General features: G+C 43.9%; 1 protein-coding gene across 2 annotated transcripts in view; it reads left to right on the top strand.

The window, feature by feature from the left end:
• RARB (retinoic acid receptor beta) overlaps positions 1–14,287 on the top strand; it is a 180,688-nt gene that overhangs the window by 142,654 nt on the left and 23,747 nt on the right. For both annotated transcript variants that reach the window (XM_043965736.1, XM_043965735.1), the window contains exon 4: positions 7,537–7,697. In XM_043965736.1, coding sequence (XP_043821671.1) covers positions 7,537–7,697 — 161 coding nt within the window. The remainder of the gene's footprint in view (positions 1–7,536; positions 7,698–14,287) is intronic.

Here is a 14,287-nt window from a genome sequence, read left to right as displayed (position 1 = left end):
TGTGTGTGTATCTATATCTCACTATATAGCTCTACCTATCTTTCTCTGTCTCTATAGCTATCCGTATCTTCCTATATCTATCTTTACCTGTCTCTATATCTCTCTATATTTATATCTCTGTCTATATCTTTGTATCTATCTCCATCCATTTCTCTCTCTCTCTCTCTCGCTCTCAGTAGGCGGCATCCTAGATAGAGTGCTAGCCGTAGAGTCAGGAAGACTCATCTCCCTGAGTTCAAATCCAGCCTCAGACAAAGTTGTGTGAACCTGTTTGCCTCAATTTCCTCATCCAGAAAATGAACTGGAGAAGGAAGTAGCAAACCACTCCAATATCTTTACTGAGGAAACCCCACAAGGGGTCACAAAGTCACACACACACACACACACACACACACACACACACACACACACACTATGGGATGGGGGATATAAGGCAGAAAAAGATCTGAAAGCTGGAGGAGGAGCCAGTGAAGAAGGGCTTTGAGAGCCAGAGCATTTTGTATTTGATAGTGAAGACTTTATCTCTTCTCCCAAGGATGTGATAAAAACAACACCCCTTAATAGCCTTTAGGACAAATGGAAATGGGTAGACACTACAACCAAAAAAAAAAAAGAAAAAACTTTGGGGGATGTGGGAAGAAGTTTTTCTATCACCCTATAGAGTTGAAAACTCCACTAGGGCCAGCTCTAGAGCCGATTCTCCCATGAGGCTTTCCTGATCCCCCAAATGTTTGTACCTTCTGTGTTGCTGCCTAAATTTCTTTTGCATTTAAACTGGGTAAATGTTAGGTTTACTTTTTTGTATCTGTGTCATTTCCCTCTGGCAGACTGTAAGTTCCTTGAGGGCAGGACCTCTTGTATATTTTTGTTCCCAATACCTAGCATGTGACCTCACATAGTAGGTGCTTAATCATGCTATTTCCCTGAAATGAATGCGATGGTGAAATTTATGTTCCTTGACTCAGGTTAATTAAACTAGTATTTATTGGTCACCTACAAAGCCCGAGGGCTTGGGCTGAAGACCATAAGTCTCTGCCCTCTAGCAGTGATATAATTGACGTTCTTATTCGTGTCCTTCAATAAGCCTTCCGGAGGAGATGAATGCACTTGACACTGTCCTCTGAACCATGTAATATTTTGCACAGCTTAAGAAGCCTGAAAGAATCCTAAATCCAGCCAGTGCCTGGTCTTAGGCAGTGAAGATTTTGCAGTTATGCCTCACATTTTACTTTCCCGTAATGCTTCCATGTGTTTCTTTATCACATGCTCCCAGAAGGCCTATAGAATATTGACGTGTGTTCCCCATTTTACAGACGGGGAAATGAAAGCCCAGAGAGGTCTCTGCATTCGATCTGGATTCTTACATTCTTCCCATTAGGCCTGTCTCCCTTCACTAATATAGTCTTCAAGCTCCCCAATTCTCCTACTTTTTTCCAGGCTACAAAGAATTCTGAGCTTGTTGTCCTGTGTCACAACCATCTAAGCCTTCCGTCTGGGTCCTCGTGGTTTCCGATTTCCTCAGAGTTGGGTTCTTTCCTGAGCTGTTGTTTCTCAGCCATCAGTGTTGTCTACCATTTTCTTTTCCATTGGAGTAGCTTGGTTCCTTTAACTGATCTTTCTTGTTTATCATTGTCATTGTTGTTGTATCCTCTACATTTCTCTCTCTCTCTCTTTTTCATTATTTCTGCTAGGTCTTTTTTTTTTTGTTTTTGTTTTGCGGGGCAATAAGGATTAAGTGACTTGCCCAGGGTCACACAGCTAGTATTAAGTGTCTGAGGTGGGATTTGAACTCAGATCCTCCTGAATCTAGGGACGGTGCTTTATCCACCACGCCACCTAGCTACCCTAGGTCACTTTTAACATTTTTAAACTTGTGCTTCCTGTGATTTTCAAATTCATTCATCCTCTCCTTTTGTTGGCTCTTGCAAATTCACTGCTATTCATTGCTGTTTCCTTTCTTGTAATGCGCACTCATCTCTTTGAAGACATTTTATCTCCCAGGACATGCTGTATTGTTTCTTCTTCCTCTCAATCATGTCTGGAATCTTAGTTATTTCAATCATTCCATCATTTCAAGAAATTATATTAGTGCTGTTCTCCACTTTGTCATTTTCTCATTAGTACATTTAATTTTTTAACAAAGAGGCAGCTTAGAGGATGGGAAGAGAGCTGGCCTCAGAGCCAATAATGCCTGGGTTCCAGTCCTGGCTGGATGCCCCTGGGCAAGTGGCTTAATGACTTGATACTCTAGACAACTTTCTAAAACTATTAATTGCAAGGAAGTGCTAATCCCAATGCTAATAAAATCATATATCGAGCCCCTCTTCTTAAATTGTATTATCTTGTGTGGATTTGGGACCATTTTCCTTTGGCTTTTTTTTTTTGAGGGGGATGCGTTTGAAGAAAGTGAACCAGGCTCCCTGACAACCTCTTACTCAACCATTGTGGCTGGGAGTCATCTCCTCATACACTAATGGCTTCTGTCTTAGCAATGACACGACTCTCCAGAAGTGGAAGATCCCCTAGCAGCCTGATCAGCTCCCCAGGCATCCTTGCCACCGATTTACCTCCTTACAGCCCATCGTCATGGCCCTTTCTTCATTTCTGGGTCTGCGCAACCTGCCTTACTCCAATATGCCCCAGTGCATGAAAATGCTTAACTGACGATAAAATTGCGTCTTTATCAATTTGCTTTCAAATCCATAGATGTGATTTTGTATGTTCAACTCCAAAAAGATGATTAAAACACGATGAAAATCTATTTCATGCTTTGCTTTTAGATGTATCCATACACTAGAGTAATGAAGCCTTCCTTGTTTGTGACAACCAGGTAGTCTTAATTGCTTTTGTGAAAGATAATCTCTTACCGTCTGTTAGGAATAGAAGACCCCAAACAAAATAAATTCCGATTTGGTGAGTTTTTCCTTCTTTCCAAGCAACGCCAAGCAGACAAATCTATCCTTTGCTCCTTGGGGATCAGCTCATCCAACATTCTCATTTTACAAAGGCTAAAACTGATGCCTAGGAATGTTCATTGGCTCTCCCCAACTCCCACAGGTAGAGAGAAGTGGAGCCAGATACCAGCCCAGTCACGGCACACTGTGCCAGAAGGCCTTTCAACTACTCCATTCAATCAGTGCCGTATCTATAGTCACGCCTACTCTGTGCTAGGCACTGAGCCAGGGAGGAGCTAGCGACGCAAAGACCAAACAGAAACTACAAACCCTCCCCCATGTGGCATCCCCCACCCTCAGAGAACTTCCCATTCCCAGGTTTTCCATTTCTCTGATTGGTGGCTCTTGAGTCAGGATTTAGACTTTGAAGGGACCTTAGGAAAAAATGTTTTTTTTTAATTCAGCAGTTTTGACAAATGAAGAGACAAGCCCCAAGAGGAGATGCAACTCCCTCAAAGTGTAGCAAAGCTAAGAAGTAGAACGAATGGCTTCCCATGGACTCTTCCCAAATGCATTGAGATGCTTCGATGCCATGGACCAGGTTTATCCTTAGGATAACTGTCATCACTTCCACCAAGGACCTTTTTTCTTATTGTGTATGAAGGATTTGAGGCTTTAAGTTTTCCTTTTTTTTTAAAATCTTGAATTCTAAGAAAAAAAAAATCCCCTGACTTTGCCTGCTTCTGGTGCCCCACTGAAAAGGAGTTTGTGCTGCCATCAGCATTCCATATATATATCCAAGTGCTCCCAGTAAAATCAGCCCAGCTTCATTTATTTCAATGATTAGACATTCAAATAAAAGTGCTTGGATGTCTGTTTTCATAGGCATGGGCCAACATCTGTACATCAGGCGTGTTTGTACAAGTGACACTTTTATTACATTCATTTCATTTGCAATATGATCCGGGATCATAAATATGTTATTTTATGTCGCCCTATCTGATTTGTAGCACTTAGGCCTTCTCACGAGGCACAGTGTGTTTATAGAGTACCTTTCAGCAGAGAAGTACTTGACAAACATTGGGCCAGATTCTGTGCCAGGGGAATTTATTATTCTCTGGGTCCTCTTGAGGTGTATGGAGTCCTTCTCTGTGTGTATGTGTCTCCCTCCTCTCTCTCTCTCTCTCTCTCTCTCTCTCTCTCTCTCTCTCTCTCTCTCCCCCTCCCCCTCCCTCCCTCCCTCCTTCTCTATATGTTTGCTGCTCCTGCATCATAAATATGTAATGATAGAGTGTGTCCCGGGGCAGTTGAAATAATTGTGGCTAGGAAGGATTGGGGCCATCCTTCTTTCTACCATCTCTGAAGCTGCACAGATTTAGCCATTTGATTGATTTCATTGGGAGGGTTCACTGGACAGTTGTTTAGAGTAAGGAGGGGCCATTAGGATCATTGAGTGCAATCCCTTCATTTACCTAATGAGCAGGAGTGTTTTGCTCAGTTGCATCCTGTATATCAAGGTCAGAACATGGATCTGAGCCAAGGTGTTCTCACTCCCAACTCAGTATTCATTCCACCTGACAGTCAATCAGCAAGTAGCTATCACATATCAGTTCTTGAATGCAGGTCTTCCTGCCTCTGAAGCCCACCCATAAGCCTGTTGTGCCTTGCTGCTTCTTGTCATTATCCTTACTGTTGTTCTTCACACTCAGGCATCTCGTCAGATTCCCAAAGGGCCAAACAAGTTATGGAGTGGACGGCAGAGAATGGAAGACTTGGCATCTGGGGGGCTTCATCACTCACTCATTGGGTGATTATGGAGCTCTGAGCCTCACATATAGTGGGGGTGGGAGAGGCAGAACTAGGGGGCAGGAATCATCTTTGCATGACCAACATCACTGGGTTGTTGCCACAGTATACAGGGTACCAATAATTTCATAAGTACAAGATGGCTGACCAAGGTTAGCAAGCAGCATATCTGAAGGTGATCAGGGAGGCTTTAGTGGACCAGAAACTCAATCTTATTTTATCCTCACACAACAGCCCTTCTAGGGAGGTCCTATTATTATCCCTGTTTTACAGATAAGGAAATCAAGACAAACTGGTGAAGTGACTTGCCCAAAGTCTCACAGCTAGTAAGAGTCTGAGGCTGGATTCAAACTCACATTTATTGGGCTACTTAGCTGGTTGAGCATGAGAGAGGTTTTCCAGGGTCACACAGCTAGTATCAAAGGCAGGATTTGAGCCCAAATCTTCTTTTCTCTAAGTCTAGTTAGAGTCAGAGGTAGAATGTGAACCCAGGTCTCCTCACCTCCCAGGCTGGCTCTCTCCCCATTCCCCCACCCAACTCCCTTGACCTCTATCACCTTCCAAAACCATGTGTCCCTGGTTTTAGCTGACTTCCTCCAGAAGGACTTTAGTGAAAATTAGTTCCTTGTTTGTAATTCTAGCTAGCATCTATTTGGGGAAGACAGATACCTGTTTAACAGGTAATTGGATCATCTCTAAGGAGCCAACTCGCAATTGAAATGTTCCACAGGTGTCCCACAATCAGTTTCCCCATCCTTGTAATGACACATTCATTATAGAAATAGGCTGAGTACTTCTCAGTGGAAAAAGCCCCAAGGCCCCAGGGAAGGAGATCAGGTCTCTACAAGAGAGAGAGAGAAAGAGCCAGTGAAATTACATTTTCTTTGACCATCCCAAATTAGGATACTAGTGTCCCTGCTCCTAGAACCAGGTCTTCTGAATGGAAAGCTCTCTCAATAGTTGCTGGGATGCAATTGAGAAATGGTCAAAGGATATGAACAGGTAGTTTTCTGATGAAGAAATCAAAGCTATCTATTGCCATATGAAAAAAATGCTCTAAATCACTATTGATTAGAGAAATGCCAATTAAAACAACTCTGAGGTACCACCTGACACCTATCAGATTGGCTAATATGACAGAAAAGGAAAATCATAAATGTTGGAGAAGCTGTGGAAAAATTGGAACACTAATGCATTGTTGGTGGAGGTGTGAACTGATCCAACCATTCTGGAAAGCAATCTGGTATTATGCCCAAAGGGCTATAAAGCTGTGCACACCTTTTGACCCAGAAATACCACTATTGGGTCTTTTCCCCAAAGAGATCATAAAAAAGGAAAAAGGACCCACATGTACAAAAATATTTATAGCTGCTCTTTTTGTGGTATCAAGGAATTGGAAATTATGGGGCTGCCCATCAATTGGGGAATGGCTGAACAAGTTGTGGTATATGAATGTAATGGAATTCTATTGCGCTGTAAGAAATGATGAGCAGACAGATTTCAGAGAAACCTGGAAGGACTTGCATGAACTAATGATGAGTGAGATGAGCAGAATGAGGAGAACATTGTACACAGTATCCTCAACATTATGTGTTGACCAACTGTGATAGACTTGATTCTTCTCAGCAATACAATGGTCCAAGATAGTTCCAAGGGACTGAGGATGGAAAATGCTCTCCAAATCCAGAAAGAAAAAAAATTGTGGATGCAGATTGAACCATACTATTTCTCTTGTTTTTGGTGCTATTGTTTTTCTTTTTTTGAGGTTTTTCCTTTTTATTCTGATTCTTCTCTTATAACATGACTAATGCAGAAGTATGTTTAATGTGATTGTATATATATAACCTGTGAGATTTAAAATTGGATATTAGATCATAAATCTCCCCTCTTTAACGTTTCCCTTAATTTATCTCCCAGACTAGTAAATGGAAGAAGCTTCTGGTTTTCTAGTTAGAGCTTTTATTGTGTGGTAGTTACCAGATGATGTTGATTAGAGGGATAGGAAAGTAGAAATACAAAACAAATTGTCTTAAGTCTAAGCTTAGTCTATATTCCGTATAAAACTCACCAAAAGCCCAAGGCCACCTTTGGGGAGAGAGACCGAATCAAGGGCATGTTGCTAACCACGAGCCCGGCCGAGTCGAACTCTAGTCAGTATCAGCCTGTGCAGCGCAGTTAGGAGACCAGCAGAGCAGGAAAAAGAGTTCCCACTTCCGTTCTCTCCTTGCCTTTTAAGCTAGCACCCCGGAAGTGGAGTGCTAGCAGGCAGTCTGGCGTGCGTAGCAGGCGGACTGGCGTGCATAGCAGGCGGACTGGCGTGCTTAGCTCATGCCGTTGGTCTCCTCCCCGAAAGGGTGGTCCTTAAAAAAACTGGCATCTCTCCATTATCGCTAACCGACTGTTAAAACTTTTACCACAAACCTATATTAGATTACTTGCTGTCTTGGGGAGATGGAGGGAGGGAGGGAGAAAAATTTGAAACTAGAAATCTTATAAAAACAAATGTTGAAAACTATCTCTACATGTAACTGGAAAATAATAAAATACTTTTATAATTTAAAAAAAAATAGTTGCTGGGACGAGACTGATTCTAGTGGATTCCATCGCTATCTAAAGATTTGTACAGGTGTATATGTGCGTGCAAGTACACATGCACACACACTCACTTTTCTCCCCTTGACAGCTTAGATTACTTTTTCCTGGGAAAAAGCAAATGGCACGCCACTCTCCCAGGAATGGAAACAAGTCTAAAGGAAGTCTTTGGGGAGAAGAGCTGTGTTGCCCCATGCCACAGTCCCTTGGGTAATGCCTGAACTGCCTCCTCTCTTCTTTCTAGCTGTCAGAAATGATAAGAATAAAAAGAAGAAAGAGCCTTCGAAGCAGGAATTCACAGAAAGCTATGAGATGACAGCAGAATTGGATGATCTCACCGAAAAGATCCGGAAAGCTCACCAGGAAACATTCCCATCTCTCTGCCAGCTGGGGAAATACACCACGGTAAGACCCATGTGTGGGGGCAATATAGTGTGGAAGAACTGCATGTGGAGGGGTGGTGCACCAAGGTAAGAATTACATGTAGGGGGGAAACACACTGCTGTAAAAACTCCATGTAGGGGTAAATACACCATGGTAAGCTTGGCATATTGGGGAAATATGCCATAGGAAGAATTGCACGTAGGGGAAGTATACATCACAGGACAAACCACATGTACACAGGTCAGAATTGACTCATACATTCTGTCGCCCCACAAATACTCATGAGCCCCCACTGGTGTGTCTCCCATTAAAAATCAGGTAGAAATCAATTCTTCCTCCTCTGCTTTTACAAGATGAACACAAAGTAATTTCAGGAATAGAGAAGGACTAACAACCAGGGAAATCAAGGCAAATCTCATGGAGTAAATGAAATTTCAGCTGATCTTTGAAGGAACTTAAGGATTCCAATAAATAGAAGTGAGAGGGAAGAACATTCCAGAGATCGGGGTGTCCTGTGCTAAGGTATCTTTCTTAATAAGGCAGAGGTCGGCAGGTCTATGGAAAGAGTCTAGGATTTGGAAGCTGAAGACTCGGATCTCGGCCCTGTTATTTACACACTGCCTGTGTGACCCTGGACATGTGGCATCCCCTCTCTGGGCCTCAGATTCTTCATCTATAAAATAAGGGAGAGGGAACTCAAGGATATTAAAAAGTCACCCACATTTAATGGAACATTTTAAGGTTTGCAGAGCACTTTGCATCTGGGATCTCACCTGATCCTCACAACACCCTTGTTTGTGGTTGTTCATGCCAGAGAGAGGGACCCTCCCCCCACCTCCCAAGAGAGCCCCTTCCACATTTGGACAGTTCTTTTTGGACTGCCTTGGGAAGCAGTGCACAGACTTCCCATCCAAAAATATAATGAATGTGCCAATATTACTTTGTTCCAAAAGAAAAGAATCCTATTCTTGAGAGCTCTGAGATGCTCATGCAGTGAAGGGAGCATGAATTACTCTATTTAAAAAGTTATTTACTTCTGTCACACTTGAGCTAAAGCACTTCTCTTGTCTCCATGTACACTGTACATACCTTTCAAGTTCTGGCATCCATCTCTGTGCGTCTCTCCCAGCCCAGGAATTCTTTTGTCTTCTCTTCTCTCCTCTCCTCTCCTCTCCCTCTCTCCCTCTCTTCCCCTCCCCCTCCCTCCCTTCCCCTTCCTCTCCCTCCCTTCCCCCCTCTTGCCCCCCCATATTGGAGAGCCATAAGGTGGAGATCATATGATCACTGACCTGCCCCTGGAAGGGGTCTTTGTGGCCACTTAGTCCAACCCCCTCATTTTACAGAGGAAGAAACTGTGACCCTGGGAAGTAAAGAAATCTTCCTGTGTCACACAGGTAGCAAGTAGCAGAACTGGGATTTGAACTCAGGTCCTCTGATGCTAAAGTCAGTCGTCTTCTCACCTTCCCACCGTGCCATATTGCTTCTCCATAACTCTCAGCCCTGACGAAGCAGATTCCAAGAAATCCATTTGTTGGGAAGCTAGAGAAGAACATGGTAACATTCTAAGCTTGGCCTCTTCTTTTTTTGTGTGTGTGGGTTAAGTGACTTGCCCAAGGTCACACAGTTAGTAAGTGTTAAGTGTCAAGTGTCTGAGGTCGGATTTGAACTCAGGTCCTCCTGAATCCAGGACTGGTGCTTTACCCACTGCGCCCCCTAGCTGTCCCCCTTGGCCTCTTCTACACCCCATGATTCTTCTCTTAGAAATCCAGTGCTGGGAGGCCTTGGAGGTGTGCCTAAACTCTGGACACCTGGTGACTAAGATAGGAGATAATTAATAATAAGAACGCCTAACATTTATATAGAGATCCACTATGTGCCGAGCACTATGATAAGTGCTTTCTGATGACTGATTCATTTGATCTTCACAACTACCTTGGGAGGTATAGGTTCTGTTGTTTTCTCCATTTTATAGATGAGCAAATGGAAGCAAATAGAGGTTAAGTGACTTGCCCAGGGTCACACAGTTAGTGCATGTCTGAGGTCAGATTTGAACTTGGTTCTTCCTGATGCCACCCCTGGCTCTCTAAAGATTCCACTGACTGCTAGGGAGTAAGAGGTGAAGGCAGAATTCAAACTCAGATCCTGCTATTCAGCTCATTGTCTGCTGAGATTGGACCAGATCAGTGGCTGTGGCTTCACAAAGCTTTAGTTGTCAAAATTGATTCGTAACATAGTTTACTTTGAATTTTACTCATCCTGAATACACAGCATTGTTAATACCCTATTCAAAAAATAAACAAAACTTGCCTCTTACCCTTTGCAGTTCTTACTCTAGCTTCCAAGCATGTCAGACCCTGAACCCACAGAGAACTCAACCACAATAGCTTCTCTCTGTGGGTCTCCTGACTCCGAAGTAATGTTGCCCACTTAAAAGTTCAATGTGCCATTATTTCCCCTCACAAAGAAGATGGGATTGGAAGCCAAACATACCTCAGCAATCTCAGACTTCCCTCCCAGCCCTGTGACCCTGCCCTGCAGGGAAGGCCTTCTGCTTTCAAGATGCCCATCGCTTACCCACTGGGCAAGAGAGAGGCATAACCAGGCAGTGCTGTCTCGACCCACACCTCCTGTCAGAAAATAATGAACAAAAATGGGAATGACTCTCTCTCATCCAGGCCTTGGTTTCTGCAGAAGCTAAGTAGCTAGTCATCTTCTGAAAAGGAGATTATTCTCTGTGACTTGGGCAGTGGGCTGAGAGATCTTGGATCAATGTTGGGGTTTGCTTTGCTTGACTATGCATATTGTTGCAAGGGTTTTGTTTTTCTCTTTTTTTCAGCAGGAGGGAGAAAAATAGATTATTTTTTCATTAAAAAAGAAAATTTAATTAAAAACAAAAATAAGAGAGATCTTGGGTAGAAAGGTCTTTTTCAAGAGAGACTCTACAAAGGGAAGGTAAGAAGGGAAAGGGAAAGGTATCCTGGCATCTCTCCACAATGTCCTTTACTGCTAGAAGTTCCTTCTTGCTTCCAGTGGACTCAACTCTAGAAGCACAGGCCGTGTGAATTATGGCAGGGGTCAGGCCTGGGCAGACGGCTACATTTGGGGCTTACTCCTAGGAATAAAATCTCTCAAGCTCAGGGCCCAGGATGATGGGACCTGTGGGGAAAGGCGTCTAAGGTGGGAGCCTGGACAGCAGGTATTTGGAGCTTTGCCTCTGTAGCAGGTGCTTAAAAATAGCCCTCTCCCAATTTCACTCTCCTGAGGGTTAAGACTGGAATCAGGCTCTGAAATGCCCAAGGATTATGGGTGAGGAGTTGAGTTTGTGGCTCAGAAAACATGTGCATTCAGAAATGAGGAAACTGGGGCCCAGAGATATTAATTAGCTTGTTTGAGGTCACCCTAGGTAGTGAGTGTCGGAAGTAAGATTTGAACTTGGGTCCCAGCTGATAGACTTTCCTTAGTATCAAGCTGCCATTGTATATGATAATTCTATTTTGCTTGAAGAATAAGCATGGGCCCCTACTGCTGCTTCTCTGTTGGGTATTATACATCTGTGGTAGATTGGGAATTCATGAGATGGTGAGATCACACTGTCTGTTTTGTCTTCTCCTACCTGGGAGCAACAAGCCCCAGCCCCAGAGAGCTAGCACTCTATGCTTGAAACATAGACTGTCTCAGAGACCAATGGGTTGAAGTCCAGGCTTCTCAATGAGGTTCTCATCTCACTGATGCCAAGGGCCTGCTTCCTTCCATTCAATCAGTGGCTCTTATCTTGGCAAACCATTAATCACATCATGTACCCTGATGGGACATGAGCTGCCCTCTCTGGGGCTTAGGAATTGGAGATATGGAGATCCAAGGACTCCTTAACTCGCTTAGAAAAATGACACCCAACTAAATCATGGCATCACCAAAGCAACACCAGGAAGGAATGGAAGAACATTTGGAGGTAGGACTGCCACTGGGCTAGTGGATTTTTACCATTTTAGAAAAATACCATTTGCTACTTTTCAAGGAATATGGTAGGGAGACTTTAGATGAAAGAAGGCATATGGTGGCATTGGATGAAAGGTGTGCCTATAGCTTAGCATCAAGTCTGAGTTTCATTCTTGGTAGATTTCTGTGCCTCATTTGATACCTGATCATCCTAGCATTGGGGTAAATATTGGTATCTGACATTAATGGACAAGACTGGAAAGAGCTTGACTTCATGAAGAACTTTTCATCTATTCATCCATTCCTTCATTAGTTCAATAGCAGCTTATTCTCAAGCAGGGTCAGTCAGAGAGAGGATCGTATTTGATCCTCCCAACAACCTTGTGAAGTACCAATTCAGGTATTTTTATCCTCATTTTATAGATGAGAAAACTTATATTAAGTGCCTGCCTCATGGGCCATACAACTTTAAGTGTCTGAGGCAGGATTTGAATCTAGGTCTTCACTGCCTTCCCATCTGTCTACTGTGCCACCCTTTGCTTGACTAGGGACTGCTATTATCACTTTGTGTGTATGGGCTTGTGTGACTATGGACAAGCACACCCCCTGCTTTTACCAGAAATTTGTATAAGACTATACAAAAGCCACCAAGGGTAAGGGAAGAAGAGGGAATTTGAGAAGAGAAGAAGCCAGATTCTCAGTAACAAGGATAGAGATGAAGGGGGTAGCATGTGGGGTGGGTAGCTCGGGAAAAGAATATCTGCAAATTAGTTGTGAAACCAAACCATGGAGGAGCGTATTTAGAGAAGGACTTTGGTTTTTGGAGACTAGAAGGACTGAGCGAGGAAGAACAGAGCTTTGTGTTACTCAGGGACTAGACTGATTTCATCGGGTCAGGGAACTCCCAGGTGAGGAAATTCCCTCTACCAATGCAGACTGCCATTCTTTCTGCCATTGAGCATCTTCAGAGGGCCCAGGGGGCTAAGAGAGTAATATATGTGTCCTGGGGTTTATACAGTGAGCATGTAAGAGACAGGGCTTGAGCTCATCCATGCCAGGTCTGAATCCACATCCAAACCAAGGACCTTTGCCCCAAACCTGCCCTCTTTGTCAGATTCCTCTCCTGCTGCCCAGGACCCAGCCCTCCTCCTCCTCTCGCCCACTTTCACAAGCTCAGGGTGGCCCTCGGCTGCCTGACCGTGGTCATGTCTGTGTCTGCTGCCTCCCTCCCATCTGCTCCCTTCTCTCTGGTTATGCAGTCGTGCCTACCCCTTCCCCCCCAGGCTATTGCAATGGGCTCTTGCTGCCAAAGTGATTGTCCTGTAGTGTAGTTTGGGCCTCAGTCCAGCCCCACTCAGTCAACGCCACTGCCTCCCATTGCCTCGTGGAGAACCTACCAGCTTCAGTGACTTGTCAGCTCTTTCCAACATGACCCCGGCTGAGCTTTGGACTTCCTGGCCCTCCCTGCCTTTCACTGGCATCTAAAGTAGCCCCCTTGCTGTTCCTCACACACACAGTTCCAGGCCCCCTCTCTCATCATCTCTACTTCTCCTTACTCCCCTCTCTGGCCCTGCTTGAGGATAAAGTGTTGTTGAATGGAAGAGAGGGAGGAAAAGAAGGAGGAAGAAAAAGAAAGAAAAGAAAGTAAGGGAAGGAGGGAAGAAAGAAAGGAAGGAGGAAAAATAAAGAAGGGAGAAAAAGAAAAAAGAAGGAAGGAGGGAAGGAAAGAATAAGAAAAAGATGAAGGAAAGAGGGAAGAAAGAGAAAAGAAAAGAAAGGAAGGAAAATGAGAAAAGGGAAGAAAAAAGGAAGGGAGGGAAGGAAGGGAAGAGAAAGAAAGAAAAGAAAATGAAGGAAAGAGGGAAGAAGGAAAAAGGGAAGAAGGGGGAAAGAAAGATCAAGGAAGAAAGGAAGAAGGGAAGAAGAAAAGGAAAGAAAGAAAAAAGATGAAGGAAAGAGGGAAGAAAGAAAGAAAAATGAGGAAATAAGGAAGAAAAAAGAAAGGGAGGAAGGAAGGCAGGCAGGCAGGCATTTAGAAGTGATTACTGTATGTCCAGGGCTGTGTACTTACGGCCCTCCTTAAGACTCAGTCCCAATATGGGGTGAGTGGTGCAGTGCAAAGGGCATTGAATTTGGAGTCATAGAACCTGAGTTTGAATGTTGGCTCTGCCACTAATTAGCTGGGTGACCTTGTCTGAGTAACTTCAATCTGGTTGGACCTCCATTTCCTTGTCTCTGAAATGAGGGGGTTGGACTAGATAGTCTCATTGATTTCTTCTGGCTCTAAAAGGGGTGAGTCCGCTAGGTGGCACAGTGGATAGAGCACAGTGGGGGCAGGAAGACCCGAGTTCAAATCCAGTGTGACACCTCTGCCTGACTCAATTTCCTTATCTGTAAAATGGGGGTAACAATAGTACCTACTTCCCAGAGTTGTTGTAAGGATCAAATAAGATAATATTTGTTAAAGGATTTTATAAGTCAATCTCAATCTCTCTCTCTCTCTCTCTCTCTCTCTCTCTCTCTCTCTCTCTCTCTCTCTCTCTCTCTCTCTCTCTCTCTCTCTCTCTCTCTCAATGCTACCTATGATGGTGCTTTCATGAAGGGTACTTCCCAAGTCACTGGTCTAACCCCTGACCAGGACAGTGAGAACTCACTTGCTGTGGAGCCAGAGTTAT

The sequence above is a fragment of the Dromiciops gliroides genome, chromosome 5, assembly GCF_019393635.1.
Source record: "Dromiciops gliroides isolate mDroGli1 chromosome 5, mDroGli1.pri, whole genome shotgun sequence".
NCBI classification, from domain to species: Eukaryota; Metazoa; Chordata; class Mammalia; order Microbiotheria; family Microbiotheriidae; genus Dromiciops; species Dromiciops gliroides.
The sequence above is the reverse complement of the archived record's forward strand: the minus strand, read 5'-3'. Positions and strand labels throughout refer to the sequence as shown.